General features: G+C 61.0%; 3 protein-coding genes across 8 annotated transcripts; 1 reads left to right on the top strand and 2 right to left on the bottom strand.

Annotated features, from left to right (window-relative positions):
• The first annotated feature begins 150 nt into the window (after positions 1–150).
• On the top strand, positions 151–1,798 carry nop-1 (Opsin-1). Its single transcript, XM_062767153.1, has 5 exons — positions 151–427; positions 510–652; positions 747–1,262; positions 1,317–1,412; positions 1,452–1,798. Exons 1-5 carry the CDS (start codon positions 344–346, stop codon positions 1,588–1,590), a joined length of 978 nt encoding a protein of 325 aa, XP_062623137.1. The 5' UTR covers positions 151–343; the 3' UTR covers positions 1,591–1,798.
• Positions 1,799–5,361: 3,563 nt separating this feature from the next.
• ACOT13 (Acyl-coenzyme A thioesterase 13) lies at positions 5,362–6,508 on the bottom strand. Its single transcript, XM_062767152.1, has 5 exons — positions 6,190–6,508; positions 6,049–6,106; positions 5,664–5,774; positions 5,536–5,605; positions 5,362–5,482 (listed from the first exon to the last, which is right to left on the bottom strand). The coding sequence occupies exons 1-5, from the start codon at positions 6,407–6,409 to the stop codon at positions 5,396–5,398; spliced, it is 546 nt and encodes a 181-aa protein (XP_062623136.1). The 5' UTR covers positions 6,410–6,508; the 3' UTR covers positions 5,362–5,395.
• Positions 6,509–6,669: 161 nt separating this feature from the next.
• On the bottom strand, positions 6,670–11,018 carry LOC62_01G000690 (uncharacterized protein; the record flags this gene model as incomplete). Of its 6 annotated transcripts, none has more annotated exons than XM_062767146.1 (6): positions 6,670–7,459; positions 7,512–8,277; positions 8,542–8,753; positions 9,353–9,430; positions 9,692–9,917; positions 10,851–11,018. In XM_062767146.1, 3 exons carry the CDS (start codon positions 8,554–8,556, stop codon positions 7,281–7,283), a joined length of 960 nt encoding a protein of 319 aa, XP_062623132.1. The 6 variants fall into 6 exon arrangements, with proteins under 6 accessions (XP_062623132.1, XP_062623130.1, XP_062623133.1 ...); XM_062767148.1 differs by having other exon boundaries at positions 8,542–8,603; XM_062767147.1 differs by lacking the exon at positions 10,851–11,018 and having other exon boundaries at positions 8,542–8,603; positions 8,655–8,753; positions 9,353–9,479; positions 9,670–9,831.
• Between the last annotated feature and the right edge of the window lie 6,090 nt (positions 11,019–17,108).

Below are 17,108 nucleotides of genomic sequence, written 5' to 3'. Positions count from 1 at the left end.
TGTCGTCATTGTCGCGGCTGGATCGGGTCGGTCGCGACACATTGCGCGTCACAGCAGCAGCATGGAGCATGGCATCAGTAGCGTCGCAGGAATGGCATGATGCCACATGACCTTGCCCCCAAGTCTTGTGGTCGCCGCCGCCAGATCCCACCCACCTCTCACACTCAACTCGTCGGCAGTACCGACTTGTCGATTGCTCACATTCCACCCACCCACCATTGGCCACTAGCCCTTCCTTGGCCCCAAGTCGGAATCCCAACACCACAACCACTCTTACAGTTGGACACTCTTCCTCATCCATCCCTACTCTAGTAAACCCCGTCACAACCAAGCCATCACAGCAATGTACGGCGACCCAGTCATCACCGTCGACCCCCCCGGAGGCGGCCACCCCGCCCCGACAGCCACCTACCCCGTACCCACGACGGTGAGTCGCGCCGGCGGGCTCGCTGGCGCCTTCCTCGCCTTACCTTCCCTTCCCGGCTCGCCGCTAACCCCACCCCACGCAGGTCCCCACTCACTTTGTGTTCGACCACGCGACGCAGAAGTCGGTGATCGCCCTCTGGGTCTTCTTTGGCGTGTTTGCTGGCGGCCTCGTCGGCGTCGCCGTGCTCGCTAGCCGCGTCGAGCGCCGCTTCAGGATCTTCCACACGTGAGTGTTGTGCCGAGTTGAGACGACGACGGCACCACGCCCGTCGCTGCGCCCTGACGCGCGCGCGCACAGCTAACGCCCCGCCCCACCCCAGCCTCTCGTCCCTCGCCCTCGCCGCCGTCACTATCGCCTACTTTGCCCTCGCGACTGGCCTCGGCTCGACCCATGGCCGTTACCACGGCAACTCGTTCTCCACCTCGGCCTTTGGCAAGGGCGGCGGCCACCACGGCGGTGAACCGCACCGCCCGGGCGGCCCTCCTGCCGTCGACTATATCATTCGCCAGGTCTTCTGGGGTTCCCAGACGGTGCGCCTCTTCTCGACTCCGCTCCTTGTCATTGAGCTCGCGCTGCTCTCGGGCCTCGCGCCGCTCGCTGCGCTGGCAGCGATCACGTACGACGTGCTGGTCGAGTCGTCGGCCCTCATCACGGCTACGTTCCCCGGCCACTGGAGGGGCCGCGTCCGTGGTCCTTGGGCTGGCTGGTTCGCCTTCACCAGTGTCTGGACTGTGGCGCTCTTCGTGACGCTTTTCATTCCCGGTGTCAACGCCACGCGCCACAGACCGGCGGCTGTCAAGGGCCAGTACTACCTTCTCACGGTCCTTCTCTTTGTGTAAGTGGCGTGTGTGTGTGTGAGCTCGAGAGGTGGCCATACTGACTGTACCAGCGCGACGATCGCTGCGGGCATCGTGTTTACCCTTGGCAACGGCCTCAACGTCATCTCGGTTGACGCCGAGGTCATTTCGACCGGAGTGATTGACGTGTAAGTGGTGAAAGAGGATGTTTGACCTGACACCCGCAGCATCACTTACCTCGGATTCACCTACTTCCTCCTCTTAGTCCATGTTCATGGCGAGGACGACACGTGGGAGTTCCCCGCCTGGTTCGTGGAGCACCGCGTCGGTATCCGTCTTGACGGCGCCGAGCCTGAGGCGACCTAATTGCCTCGCGGTGAGCCTGAGGCGGACGCCGACAGCCACAACTGGCCTCCCCTGCCACTATGTCCCATCAGTGATGCCTCTCCACTCGCCTCGCTCTCCACGCCCACACCCCCCACCCTCCCCAGAACCCCTGACGAACAATGCGTCCAAAACACGTTCCCAGAAACAGAAGTACCATGTGACGATGCGAATTGTGAGAAGTTACAAAGTGGGCAGCAGGAGTTTTGTGCCGACAGGGCGGGTTCGCCATTCTCCGAGCAGGCACCGTGATCACACAGGCTGGCAGGGCGATCGCGACGTGACAGCGGGCGGGGCGGCACCGAGCTTAACTGGGTACTGACTGGAACTGAACTTACGAGCCGAGGGCACTGCCGCGGCAGACAGAGCATCTCGGTTAGGCGCGGTGGCGCGTGGGATCGTGGGGACGACGCGGCGGCGATCCCCCCACAGACGGCGGGATCGGCAGCGCCACTAACTACCCCGTCTTCTCCGTCAGCCGCGGCAGTCAGTCTCGAGCGCGGCTCGGCTCGGCGCGCGCGGGCGGGGAGATAGCGCTTGCCGGTGCCGGCGGGCGGGTGGGGACAGATCGGTGAGCGCGGGAAAGGGGGGGACGTTGCATCGAGCCGCTCGGTGCTCGGTAGATCCTGGCCATGGGACACGGAAACGCCGAGAAGGAGGTCGAGTTTGTGAGCCAGCACATGAGACCGCTGCGCTAACATGCCCAAACGGCATTTTAACACGATCGGCTAAGCCGCTCGTGACGTCTCATGTACTGCACGCTGTCGGTGACGTCTGACAGAGTTCCGAGGGGCGGGGGTAACGGACGAGCGTGCGTGGCGGACTGATTGCCCGACTGACCTGACTGCCACTCACGCGTCGTGCTTGGACTGTGACTTTTGGGTTAGTATCAGGCTGCTAGAGAGGCAGAGAGAGAGGGGTGGTGGTTGAGCTGAGCTGAGCTGAGCTGGGATGGTCATGGTTGAGCAGAGCTACCTGGCGCGGAGGCAGTGGCGGCGGTACTTCGATCCGACTCCGAGCTGGGCTACTGAGTGGTTGCCACACACACGTCGTGCTCAGAGTGCGAGCATCTGGGTCAGCACCAGGCCGTTAGTGTATCTGAGAGAGCGGTGGCGTGTATAGCAGAGCCGGGAAGGCTGTATTCTGAGCCAAGCTGGCGAGGAGGCGGCGGCGGTGGTACCGGGTCGAACTCAGTTGCCACACACCCGTCGTTCCCAGACTCCGGCCTGTAGAGTTGGTCCCAGCCTCGCAGTGCGCAAGGGAGCGGGGCGGTGGTATCGAGCAGAGCTGCATATTGATGTTTTCCGAGAAGAGCTGGCGAGGCGTCGCCGTGTCGATACGGCTCGCCGCGCTGGGCCTCTGTCGTCGCCTGCCTACTGGATCATGGGCCGAGCGATCTGGGACCGACAGCACCGAGCGGAGCATGGAGCAGAGCTGATGAGTCCGAGTTGCTTTTTGCTGCGAGGTGAAGTGGGACGCCAGCAGGATAATGGACAACTGCAACCACTTGCCAAGCCATCACAAACACGCCCTGCTCTGCCTCTCCCTCAAATTCCCTCGACGCCACCGCCGAGCCCTAGTCCCAGCGCCATCTCGGCTCGCTCCCGACATGAACAGAGTTCGCTTTCAGCCACCTTGCTCGGCGCAGTGCGCAGCGTCGCGCAGCCGAGGTATCCCGCGGCTAGGCGGGTCAGGTATCGTGAGTGGCCAGCGGAGAACAGCGGCGTCGATCGGCTCAGACGGTCACTGACTTCAGTCAAGTCAGTGGGTCGGCTCAAGTCAGTGGCTTTTACTCAGCGTGTGTGAGTCGAGGTGAGGCAAGGCGAGTCACCGTACATAATTCAGTGCCCTCGGCGCAGGGATGCCTCGTCGGACTCGGGTCCACGCCGAGCATTCGCATTCACCGCACGCAGGCAGGGCGACGATCAGGCGGCGGCGCCACCGGGACGCGCTGGCGTCATGGGTACTGGGTACGGGGGATTTCAGACATGGCAGCCATCGTCGTGTTCCGAGCGTGCTCTCGAGCGAGCTTGGATGCGCTGTTGGAGTGGAGCAATTTTTGCGCGGGAGGGGGGATCGTCGAGCTCGTGTGCGAGTGGCGTTGAACATCCACCATCCACCGCGAGGCCAAAAAAGTCCAGCGTCCTGCACATGACCACACCAGACCAACCTCGTCCTTCTACCGCCCGATCTGCTGCGTGCAGCATTCATTCGGAATCCCCTCCGATCCGATCGATCGCACGCATTCAGTGGCACTTACTCGGCGAATGACTCTGTGCATCGCCACAGACCGACTTTGCTCATCGTTCGCGGCATCCTCTGTCACCTCGCCCTCAGCCCAGCCCCGCTAACGCCGTGCATGTGCCACCACCCTCGTTGCTCTCGTTGCCCAGCTCCTAACCTTGGCATCAACGCCCGCCGCCTGCCACCCGTCCCACAGGACTGGAGCCGGCGATGTCCCTGTACGTACAGGAGCGACCTGATCGACGCTGCTGCAGGAATGAGTTTTTCATATACCAGCAACAGCCACAGCTGCCGCCTCCGCACAGCAGCTCCTCCTGCCTCCCCGAAACACTGACGACGCAGGAACGGAGGTTTGTTTCGACCTGCTGCTGCGACCCTCGCTCGACCCTTGCGGCGGCGGCGGCGGCGCCCTGCCCGGCCGTGTGTGCCTTGTCGATTGAAGAAAGCGGGAACAACACGCGGGCGGTTGAGCTTCCATTTGTGGGCGGGCGTTTTGGTACCTATGTATGTGGCACGAGGGGGCAGCGAGCGTCGTGCTCCGCGCGTCCTCGCCGCTCTCTGACATGCTTGTTTCGGCGCCATGCGTGCGGGCTTGCCAAACGTTAGGGGCGGCGGGGGAACGCTAATGAAGGGCCAGATCGTCGTCGGTGCCACTGATCGCGAGGTGCGAAGGTGGTGCGTGGCGCTCGTCGTCACTGTCGCCGTCGACGGCGCCGGCGACGCCGCCGCGCGCCGTAAGTCCGTACACTAGTTACTGGGGTGCGTGACGGCGCGGAGGATGACGCGCCGCGTCACGCTCGTGTGGCAGGTCGAGGGTGAGGGCGAGTGCTGCACTCCGCTCGATCTGTTCGGTCTACACAACGAGCAGAGGTTGCGACGACCTGGCCGCGATCGATCGATGGGAAGAGGGCCGAGTGGCAGTGCTCGCCTGCTTCACTGGCGCGTTTCAGAACATTGACGTTGACGAGACGGTCGGTCGCGTCCAGAACATCGACTCGCCCCAAAGGTACAGCTTGTGTCATGATGGCACTACGACGCGCGCCGGCGAGCAGACCGGCAGTTGGCTTCTGGGGATGGGGAGGACGAGTCGGGCCTATACTTTACATGGTTATGGGGTCACCTTGCGCTTTGGGTCGCTGTTTGGCTCCCGCCGGAGAAGAAGAGACGCGGCGGTGAGTGACCTGTCAGCGATAGAGTTGGGGCGAGGACCGGGAATAGGAGGGGATAGAGGCAAGGGATGACTGAGGAGACGAAGCGAGGCTATGTCCTCGGCTCTCGCGCGACCTCGCCCGGGGTGTCGAGACGTAGAGTGGTGCTCCCTCTGCCTTGCGAGTGTGGCAGTACAGCAGTCCTGTATGCCGGGTCACGAGTGCAGGTCCGGATACGAGACCTTGCCCCTCTAGCCGCCCCCATAGTCAGTACAAGTTCGCCAACTCTGACATCAGTGTGGCACTTGGCACTCCTCCGTGGCACTTGGTTCAATATCTCAATCAGATACAGCATGCAAGACCTGAAAGAACCACTGTACAACCTCTATCAAACTCTAAAGCGACGCCGTCGTCTTGGGCCCGCGCCACGCCTTGGTGTGCACCCCGCTCGACAGGCGCGTGCCCGTCTCCCAGTCCGAGATCTGTTCCGTCAGCGTGGGCAAGCGACAAGCGGGCATGCGCTAAGCCAACTCACATCACAGCGGAGGTTGGCAAGTGTTGCGTTGATTCGCTCAATTGTGACGATGATGCGCAGGCGGGTTCCACTGTGCCGTGCGTATCAGCTGCTGGCGCGCGACGCCTGCCCCCCTGCCGCCAACTCACATCTGCGCAGCGTTGAAGTACTGCATGTCGAGGTTGACGCTGACGCCGCCGAGCATCGGCTGGCCCCAGAACTGGGGTGTGTGGTTGTGCACAATCGCAGCGGAGGTACATCTGAAGACGGGGAAGGCGTAGAGCGAGTGCCCGTATCGGCGCCGCGAGGCGATGCAGAGGCGTATCGAACGATAGCAGCGAGGGCGAGGCGCATATCGCAGTGTAAAACGGTGGCGTAGAATCAATGGCACCTGGCGTCAGCGATGGTTCTGAAGGCAGGTATGAGATCTCGTGTCCCCTGCTCGCTCACTCGCTCGGCGCGGGGAGTTGGCAAGCGCCATGCCGTACACGCAACGCCGAGAGCGGCATGAAACAACAGACTTCCCAAACTCACGTGTCGACGAGCCAGGCGTGCGCCGCGCCGTGCATGAACCCAAAGAAGTTGGTAACGCCTGGGAGTGAGTGAGCTGGGGCAACCCATGGCGCTCGCTGGCGTTGGGGCGGGCAAAGGAAGCCAACCCCCCTTGCTCCATACCTTTCGTCACCGTCACCTCGTACACGGCCTTCCAGCCCTCGAGACGGCGCATTCCCCGGCTGTTGACGGCGGGCTGCACATCGTACGCGTATGGCTTGAGCACGTCGAGAAAGTCGCGGGCAAAGTAGGACGCGCTGATCACCTCGTCAAAGTAGTCCTTGTCTTCCTGCGTTGCTGGTATCATTGCGTCCGCGACTTGTTGGTCGATAGTGAGAGGCATGGTCAGGAGCCAAAAAGTCGGTCGGTGATGGATGCTTGCCGGTATCGGTCGGTGGAGGCGTCGGCGTCGTCGGCGTCAGCGCGTCGTGATTAGTTGGAATTGATGAGTCTAACAGTGCATGTGGTGGAGGGCGGCCGTCCCGCTTAAATAACAAACCGGAACCTCGGTTAGACAAAGCATCAATGACCGAACCATAATCAGTTGTCTGTCGCTACCGAGTCCTTGACCGATGCAAAGTTCGGCATCGTCTGCAACATGACCCGATGCATACTCGTATCGTCATCACAACTACGCGCCCTGCGCGCATAGGTATTGCATAAGGGGCGGTATAGGTTCGTGAACGGGTAGTATAATTAAGAGATCTGTCGATACAGCGTACGAGTCAGGGGCTAGCAATAGGCTGTCGCAGAGGCCACGCAGAGTTGGCGGTTGTTGGTCGCGTGGTAGAGAGAGGATGATGGCAGTGGTGGATTACTTGTGTGTCATGGTGTGTTGAGAGTATTGCGTGTGTGTATTAGGGGGTGCGATCCCTCGTCGTCGACGCTTCCAACGTCGTGCTGATCGTCGTCGGTGCAAGAGTCGCAAATGCGCCACCGCACGTCGCAAGCGACGTTTAATGAACCGTTACTCTGGTGCGTAGCATTCTTGATGATCGCCGTGTTGCAGCGTAGTGTTGTGTATACTTAATAAAGCGCAAACGCTGACCCCGAAAGGGTGCCAGCGTCGCACGTTTGATGGTCGGCTTGATGTACGTCCAGCATACATTGTCGCCCGTCGTTCTCCTCCTCTCGGTCGCCGAAAAGTCGTCTTCACCCGAGTCCGAGCGCAGAATCGGTTGGTCACCGACACTTATCGTCGGTGCCAAGTACTCTTACTCGCCGCTGCCGACGACGAGTCCGAGAGAGCCGTCCACGGGCGGTGGAAGGGGCGCCATGTTGAGTCGGGCGCGTAGATCATTGATCTCGCGTCGAGATGACTCGAGTTGCCCCTCGAGCTGCACAATCTTCGCATCCGCCTCCTTTTTGCTGTACTCCAAAGCGGAAACGTAGTCTGAAAATGATGTCAGGATACAGGTCACAGACAAAACCAAAGAAACACCCACCCTTCCGCTTGGCGCGGAAACGCCGTGCGCCAATGCGGTTGCGAACCTGCTTCTTGTCGCGGGGGTTGAGCGCCTTGTACTGATCCTGGGGCATTCCCCACGGCTGCTCCTCGTCGTCCTTGTGGCCCATGTCATCCCACGACGTTGTCGAACCGCTGTTAGTGCGGCGCTTCTTCGACTCCTGCATCGAGGGAAGCTCGACCTTGGTGTGAGGAGGGGGCACACTAGGCGGGAAGCTGGAAGCCGACGTCGAACCGCTCGAGACCTGGTAGGCCATGTGGTTGGACGGCGACAATGGAGAGAGCGTGCTCATGCCGGGCGAGGCCGTTGGGTATCCGCCGGCGATGCGGGGAGAGTAACCATGGGGCTGGGTCTGGCGACCAGGAGGCAAAGCCGACATGGTGGCGGGGCTGTTCTGCACTGGGTAGTGGTAAGGGCCAAGCTGACTTGACATGGGCACATGGCTCGAGTAGCCCATGCTAGGCGGCGTCATGTGCATGGGCGCCGAGCTGTTACCTGTGCCAGCACCGCTCTGGCTGAGGCCAACACCGGACGGGGACGATCCATGGTAGCTCGATCCGTACGAGGCCGACACGGGGGGCAGAAGCCCCGACTGGCCCTGCTGCGGGGGCGGGGGTGGGAGGAAGACGCCTTGGTTCATGCTTCGACGGTGAGGAGGTTGGTCGTCTGAGCGGTCGAGGTGTGGTGAGACTGGCGGGGGTGGTCGTTCGCCTCCGCCGCTGCTATAATAGTTGTTGTAGAGCCCCTGCGCAAGCGAGTCAGCGTCCCGTTTCGCATGCTTGTAACGGAGTGGATGGGGGTTATGGACAGGGTGGGCTCGAGTGATCAACAGGAAAGATGGAAGCCGCCAGGGATCAAAGTGGATAGGGACGGGCCCCGCATCCCTCGGACATGCGAAACACTCCAGGATATACGGAGAGGGGTAGCCTGACGGCGGCGACGGCGGCAAGGGGGTTGGAAGGGATGTGTGTGATGCACGACCCCGTCGTCGTCCATGTCATGTACTCACCCAGTTTGGCTCCATTACAGGAGTGATGATGTGGGCCGACACGATGGGCAAGTGACGCTTTGCTAAAGCGTCTATGTAAGAAGTTGGAAAGTGAAAAGGGTTGGGGGACGAACAATGGCCGGAGTTGTTTCTGCTAGGCCTAGGCGGAACAACAGTGGCAAGTAAAGTGATGGGAACAAGGACGATTCAAGTCGATGCGTATAGAGACAATGCTGAAGAAGGGAGTGTTAGCATTGTGCATGGTACGAGTGAGTGGGAGCGTCTTCTAGAGCAGAGAGGACACGAGCTGTTGTATGGGGGTGTGGGTGGCAACAAGCCGAGTCATTGTTGCGCACCAGGGCTTATTGTCCCTTTGGCGCATTTTGGGTGGGTTGAATGTGGGTGGCAAGTGGTGGTGGTGGGTGGGGGAGGTGTGCGACGACTAATGCAACTGCACCCGGAGCATTGTGCCGGTGGTCGGCCAAAAAAAGTGGACCGTGATACCCAGTCACTCCCACCCACCACCGCCGAGCGGCGCCTCTACAGCCACCACCCTTGACGGCTGCCCCGCGCCGCCCAAGACGCCACGGCACCGATGGCGGCGGCTGCAACAAGATCGCTGTCTGTATTGACCGGCGATTGCGTGCGCTGCCAAAGGCTTGCGATCGGACAGTGGCGAAAGGGGGCGGGGGGTGGGGGGGGGTGGAGGCACCAGGTGATGGTAGGGACACAGACGACAAGATGAGGAGAGAGGGCGTGTGGGGGATCGGCTTGCGCTGGATGCTTCTGGCGCGCCCAGAAACTAGATGCGATTGCTTCCACGGTGACTCACGATACGTGCAGATCCGATCAAGTGGCGGCCAGCTGTCGAATGGGACAAGTAGCTGGGCAAACGACGGCGACGACGACACTAGGAGGGCGCGCTGAATTGTTCACGAATAAAACCTAAAGGCAAAGGGCTGTGCATGTCAGTTGAATGTCTTCGGTGAATGAACGTGAACGCGTGTGTGAATGGTCCATGGACCGACGCGCTCGCTAGGTGGGTGATGGGGGTGGTTGGCTGGAGGAGGTGGTTGGGTGGGTGACAGCAGAACGGTGACGCCGACGAGCGGCAGCCGACAAGCTCAGTTGATCACAACGAGTCCTCACCCTTGTAAGTGATCACAACAACGTCTGATGTTGTTGACGTTGATGATATCGGCGACCAAGCAGATGACGACCGGTGAAGATGATGTAGAGAAATGTTGTGTTTGACTGTTGGTGGTGGTGGTCGTCAGGTAGAGTCGCAAGTGCGGCGGTGCAAGGTTGTTCTTGAGGCAAGGTATGCTGTTATTGAAATGGCGCTTTGAGGGAGGACGGGCTGTCGAGGTTTTGGTCTCGAGGTGGCCCGACTTGAACTATAGTTAGCCGCGGACAGCCAGAACACTGAGATGATGGGCGCGCCCTTGCACCTGCCGGCTCTTTGCCGCTCGTGCACAGCTGTTGCTGCTTGTGCGGCTGCTGCAGGTGTGGTGTGATGCTGTTGCTGCTCGTGAGGTCAACTTCTCGTGTTGCCCTCTGCCGTTGGGCGCGCTTGGGAAGATTGCCCCGACCCGACCGATCTGAGGCCGTGGGTTCCCTGGGTCTGGTCCTGCGTAGACGTCAGGAGGGGTGCTTGCTAGAGAGAAGGGGGGGCGGCCAGATGGTTGTCTAGGGCGACCGCCAGGGCCAGGGGTATAGCAAGAGCATTACATGTCACGGCCGTATCCCGACTTTGAGCTCGAGGACCCATGATCTGGGCAAGGCACGGGTCTCGAGGACGAGCCGAGGGGGGTTGTTGCAACAAGGCTGTGGGAGACAGGGGAGAATATTGGCATTGGGTAGGGGGTGGGTATGACCTAGGTCCCACAACCGCCTATGACCTCAGTCGCGGCACGCAGCACGGCACGGCAGGGCAAGGGGGTGAGGGTGGGGTGGGGTTGGTGGGCGGGGGAGAGGGGGCGGCGGACGTAGGCCAGCATGTCATACTTTGTTCTCTCCTGCCTTTTTGTCTTTAGAGCCAGGAGCAGTCTCGATGCCGGCATGGCCAGGGGCACTTACGAGAAAAGTGAGGGCGGGAGGTGCGGGATCCAGACAGGGTACGAAAGGCCTATGAGCAGCGTGGGGCCTTGGAGGGTCCAGTGTTGGTTGGGTTCGGAATCAGAGGTGGATGGTGCGGATCAAGAGGGGCCACAGGGGCCACAGGGGCGTCTCAAAGTTTGGGAAGGTGGGAGAAAGCGAGGACCAGAATTTCGTCGAAACCTCGAAGGGAGCTTTGGAACAGAAATGGCCCAATGTGTTACGTAGCTTACGACGAATCTTATATGGTAGTAGTAGTTTTGTCCTGATATGGTCGATCTTAGGCTTGCTGGAGTCTGGGCCAGCGAGCGAGCAAGCAAATGACAATGCAATGGCGGCAAGGGGGTCCAGTTTTGGTCTACCCATACTGGGGTCCTGCTCCCACGAAACGAAAGAAACATGCATTCGGTCCGGGCGTCGCGGCGGCGGCGCGGCGAGGCGCCCAGGCGCAGAGAGAGAAAGAGAGAGCTGCGGGGCTGCTGCACACGCGGTGGCGGCGGAGGAGGCGGAGGCGGCGGCGACGGAAGGCGCCAGGCAGGCAGGCAGGCAGGCAGGCAGGCAGGCAGGAGACAAGCGCAGCGGCAGGCTTCGGCACCACGTCGACACAAGGGGTCGGTGATTCAGGCTTCCGGTCGCTTGTCGTATCTGACGACCCATTCATGAAATGACCATCCAGTGGGACAAAGTCTACGAGGAGCCGAACAGGCAGAGGATGCAGGCCAGACGAAGACGGTTCGAGCCACAGAGCCGACGGATGGCAAAAGACAAGAAGGACGCTTGACAGAAGAGGAGACCCCTCAGCGCCTCTGTTGTCAGCGGCGTCCAACGGTTCCGACGGTCGCTATCATTGTCACCCCTCTGTCTTAGTTCGGTTCATCGGTGGCGCCCGAGAGAACCATGGCATGGGAGTCTCTGCGCCTCTGACGCCTCTCTCTGTGTTGGATTCCGAAATCTAAACCGCGTGATGGCTGCTCCAAAAGTGGCCGCTGACCTCACGGTGTGTGCCTCTGACCACCAGCTGGAGCGCGCGCGCGTCGTGCGTGTTGTGCGCGCGAGTGCGTGTGCGTGCGCGCTCATTGTCACCCATGTTGGGTTCCGCCCAAACTCTCCGAGCGCGGACAGGGCAGGGGTCCGTGCCCTACCGTGCGTGCCCTTTAGCACGTTGTTTGTGTTGGAGAGAGGCGGCGAGGCGGCGTGCTGGGGGAGCAAGCCAGCCGAGAGAGAGCAAGAGAGACGCCGAGTTGGAGCAGGATTGCCCCTCAGGCACCAAGCGGGAGCTGCATGTGGCGTTGCCGGGTTAAGCTTCTGCGCTCTTTGGGGCACCCAGCGCACCGGTTCAGAGGTCCTGGGCAGAGCGTAAACGAGCGGAATGTCAAGGGGTACAGTGTCGGCTGTTCAGGTGAAAGGGGTTGGATCCGGACCTGGCTGGGTAGGCTGTGCAGTGGCGACGATCCCATCGTAACCATGCCAGACAGGCAGGCCACGGCGAGCTCAACAGCGTCTGTCATGGCTTTTGGGTTCCTTGTTACGTTGATGTTTAGGTTTCTGCATAGATATACTTTGACCTTGGCACTGTGACTCTAATTACAGAGAGAGACCTCGTTGAACAACCGTCAAAGAGATGGCCCAAGCTGTTTGTTCGCGGACAACTGTTGCTGCCAAGCGTCGCGCGCGTCGTCTGTTGACACGAAAGTGTTGACCTTTCCTACTGAATCGAGGAGTCTGAGGGTTTCAGGGATGCCCGCTGTCTCCACTGGCTCGGGCTAAAGTCAAAATAGCCGCCACAAACGCCAACTTTGACCAGGTGGGCCCAAAGGCAGGACGACCGAGGCGGAGGGCAGGGAGGACAACAGGGGCGACTGCCGACGAAACCCTCTTTCCAACCCTGTTGCCCTGCCTCAGGGTAAGAAAAGGTCCACGCCCGGCGCCACTGGCACAACTGGTCGCCCCAAGGAGGACTGAAATGGGTGGGCAGTGTCGCTGGAAGCAGAGCTAGCAGAGCAAGAGAGGGGCGTGTGGCGTGGAGCAGCAGCATGCGACTCCGTCGGGGAACACCTGTCTGCGGGAAAGAACAAACGAGCAGCGCGAGTTTCATGGAATGAATGTGTCGCAGTCGCTCCTGCTCTTCTGCTCCTGCTCGGGGGGTTTGTAGCAGGGTGATGGCCATTGTGCAACGCATGTGCATGTCCTGCGAGTTGGCGACAGACAGAGCAAGTGCCGGAGAGTTGGCAAGACAAAGTGGTTGCTGGCTGCTGTGCCGCGTACATTGCACGAGCCCTCTGCCCCAGAATGATCGGTAGATCACTTCTAGAGAGGTGCAGAAGCCAAGCCACACAGGTCGGGTGCAAGTTGAGTAGCTGTGGCGTCTGTCCTCGTGCCCTCGCGCCGTGTGCGCGCGCTGTGTGAGGCCCATGTGGAAGTACAGGCACACAGAGAGGGCAGTGTGGCCAAGCGGACATCTAAGCAAGGTACCAATTTCACTTCACTTGCACACGCGAGGACAAGAACGCAGAGAGAAGTGGCCTTGTCTCTCTCGTATCACGTATCATTTTCCGACGCGTGGGGCAGGCAAAGAAAGCAGCAAAAGCAACGCTCCAGCTCCAGCATGCCAGCATGTGGAATGGCGCTTGCCACCTCGGAGATTCCTACGCATAGCACTCACCTGTCTCACTCTGTGCATCACCTGGTGACAACGGGGGGGCCAAGCCCACCGGCCCGTGGTACAGGCATGCAGGATGTGCCCGTACACGTCCGGAAAACAAGGGGGCGTTCTTCGGGCTTGATACCAGTTGGCTGGGTCCTCTGGCGCTGCGCCTCGCGCGCACAGTGACCTCACATACCGCCGAACGAACCATTTAGGCTGCTTGGTTGTCCGTGGCTTGCACTAGCGTGTGGGGGTGGTGCGAGAAAATGTGAGACCGTGGAGGGTGCGCAAGGTGTGCAGGTATCACGGCTGCCGTAACTCTTTGCCAAGCATCACAGTGGGCGACATAGGGCCCGTTGCGCTGCCGTTGCTGTCTCCAGAGGCGGAGAGTGCCGGCTGCCCCTACGTCCCTCACAATGTGCCATCACACAAAGGGTCTTCCGCTCGTCAGGTACCGTTTGGGGGCCGACGTAGGTCACAGCTTCCAGACGTTTGGGTGTGGCGACCCCAGACGGACGGGTCTGACGTGGATCCCGGCCACGGCCACTACCCCACAACGACTGGACGGGTGCTATGGGCCGGCCGGGTGGGGGATGGATGGTGCATGCGCGTCGTCGTCGTCGTCGTTGGTGTCGTCGTCGTCGTTGACGACTCGATGGCGAGACGGCGTACCAATGTAATATGCACCTTGGGTCATCGCGATCACGCACACAAGGAGACCGTTATGCACGCACGCACGCACGTATGTACCCAACAACCCCTCCGTCTATCCCCATCCGGTGCGAGCACGCACATCCAGCAGCACCTACATACATCCACCCCGGGCCGGCCGGTGGTCGACCTCCAACGGCCGTCGGCAGGGAATGTGTTGCAGCGAAATTAGTGTTACGTGACGGCCTCTGTCGCGCTCAAAGGTTGCCTGGGTGAACTTCGGATGGCACGCAACCACCAACGGACGCACGGCACCCGAGGCGAGTACCGCTGTAGACATGCACACCCGTTTCCGAGCGGGTGCGATTGGGGGAGAGGGACCGGAGGCAGGTGGCGGGGGGTGGGCAGGACAATCATGATGATCCAGGCCTCGACTAGACTCGACCCGACTCGGCTCGCCCGGTCCATGTCTCATCGTCGTCGACGCCAGTCGTCGTCGCGTCGCGATGATCTGATCTGCTACAGATTGATCGATGGCGAGAAGGGGGATCAGGAGGCCGAGAGGCGGCTGGATTGCCGTAGTCTATGCCGGTGGGCTCATCCGCCCCGCGCCGCGCCGCGCCGGACCGCGGCTCTACAGGTGACCAATCCGGCCCAGTGGTGCGCTTCTGCCAGCAGCGTCGTAGCCCACCTCTTTTCTATCTATGCATCTCGACTAGGCCCGCCCGAAAACGAGCCCTAGCGAGGCAGGTCTGGTCCGACGACCTGGCACCACCGACGAGCGAAGTTTCCCTTAACTGCTTAGGCTGCCGCTCAAACGCGACCCCTCCGTTGCGTCCACGTGTGCCAAGCATCATGGGTACGAGAGACGTACGAGAGCGGTGACGAGAGTGGAAAAGCAGCTGACACGCGTACCCCTGCGTAGGGTAGGGCTGGCTGGGCCGGTCTGGGTCGATGAGGCGACGCGGCCCGCTGCAGCACATAGCCAGACCACCATCCACCACCCATTGTCGGTACGATGTACGTGCTTGATCGCAACGAGACATTGCTGTCACCGAGGGATGGACACAGGTCTGGGGGCGCCGAATAGAGTTTGGCGCCGACACAGAGGCCGCACTAGTGCGTGGCGGGGATCTCGGTCGCGCCGAGCTTGCAGTGGAGTGAATTGAATCTTGCGTCAGAGTCAATTGCCCAGCGAGGAGCAGCGAGGAGCACCGAGCAGCGAGCACGAGCGAGGGTGGCGGTTGTGGCAGCCAGCGAACAAGCAAGCATGCTTGGACATGCTCCCCCCCCCCCCAACGCCAAGCTGCTCTCGGCCACCTCGGCGCGCTCCGCCATGCACAGCTCGACCCACCTGCCACCTGCAACATATCCCCCTCGCCTTGCCCACCAAAAACAACCGTTAACCCTCGTCGAATATTGCAGCCTCCCAACCTCTTGCGCACGAGCTTATTCTTCTTTCTCTGTGCTTCTTCCCGCATTATGCATCGTGTGGGTGTGCGGTACATGGGCCCTATGCCGCGGCGTCTCGTCTCGTCTCCGAACAAGACGCAGAACCTGCAGCAGCGCGCGCCGCTCCCCGCGCAGAGTTTTCGATCAGCCATCTTCGCATCGCGGCATCCCTCGCGATGAAACACAGCACCAAAACAGGGTCCACCATTGCAGCCTCCATTCTTCTTCTCTAGTCGTCTCACACCCACACCAACCGCTCTCGGCCCGCTGAAACACTCGCAAGACACTCCAACGATCATCATCGACAAGCGCCGACATGAAGCAGCAAGCATGCAGCAACAAAAAATCCTCCCCGGCCCCCTGGTCCTACCCTGTGGCCTGTCGGTTCGACGACACCTCGCCGAGTGGGCTCGTCGCATGGTCGCCCGTGGTCCGACCCTGCCGCAGGGTCCAGAGTCAATTTCGTCCAGGCACAAGTATGCGACATTTCCTCCTGGCGTCACAGAGTGAGAGCGAGGCGAGGCGAGGTTGGGTAGCACGGAGGTCGTTGGCGCTCCTCGCCTCAACCTCGCCTCCACGCCTCCACCTCTTGGCCGCCTCGCTCCGTTCGTTCCGGTCGCTTCGTTCCGTCAGTGGCTCCACGCGTGCTTGCGTGCTGCTGCTTGTGGTGGGCGGCCTCGCCGCCTCGCCGCCTCGCTCCGACGCCACACGCCACTTGTGCACGCACCGTCACCCACTAGTGCTCATGCTGGCCTCATGCACACACGGAGCACACACACACCACGATCGACAGGACAGGGGGTTGCCGTGCCACCTCATGCGCGCCCTCGGTCCTCCCTCTCGCCCTTGCACGCAAGCACCGCTTGCTAACTTCCCTGCCTCCCATACAATGCCAAGCGGGGTTCGGTGGCAATCTCACCCGCCTCACCCTCTCGAAAAGCCGTCGAAAACCCATTGCTTTCTTTCCTTTGCTGCCGATTGACAAAGGTACCGACCGTACCGACCGCCGCCGCCATGAATGCCGTTGCAGTGGCGGCCCCAGAACGTGCGGGAAGCAATGCGATCGGTAGTGGTGCGAGCGGCCGAGCGAGCAGACCAACGAGCGAGCGAGCACGCCAGTCCTAGAGTCTGAGTCCAGACTGGGCCCAGTGTAACGCCTCACGCCACGCCCGCCTCACGCACAAGCTATCCTATGAGCGGTGCAGGTTGACATGGAGAGCGAGCAGGCCACCAAAACACCTCGCCACACCGTTGCCATCGCAATGAAACATGGATGCATATTGTAGGCTGGGCATCGCAACCAATATTGCGATTCGTCTAGAAATGTCTAAGGTCGTTCCTCACGCAGCTTGCGCTCGTGCACGCTCTTCGCCAGCTAATGCATGTCAGCCGAGATCCCCACCAGAGTTTATCTTGCAGTTCACGTCACTGGTGAGGCAACGTCCAGGAGTCGCCCGCATTTTTGGTCTCCTGGAAGCTCACTCCACGACGACCAAATGTCTTGCCCCCTTGGCAAATCCCCGGTGCCCCCCATCCTGTGCAACAAGTCACAGTCACAAACACTCACCTCAAACAGCTGCGCTTCCTCCCCACTCTGACGACACAGGTCGCGGAACGAGCCTGTCTCATCTTGAAGCAGTTCCCATGGCGTACCAAACTCGACTACCCGGCCATGGTCCAGCACCAGAATTCTGCCACGTCAGCTGGCTGTATCCAGGTGACTTGCTGCGCGCGAGCGAGGAAC

Source organism: Vanrija pseudolonga, chromosome 1 (assembly GCF_020906515.1).
Source record: "Vanrija pseudolonga chromosome 1, complete sequence".
In the NCBI taxonomy this organism is placed as follows: Eukaryota; Fungi; Basidiomycota; class Tremellomycetes; order Trichosporonales; family Trichosporonaceae; genus Vanrija; species Vanrija pseudolonga.
The sequence above is the reverse complement of the archived record's forward strand: the minus strand, read 5'-3'. Positions and strand labels throughout refer to the sequence as shown.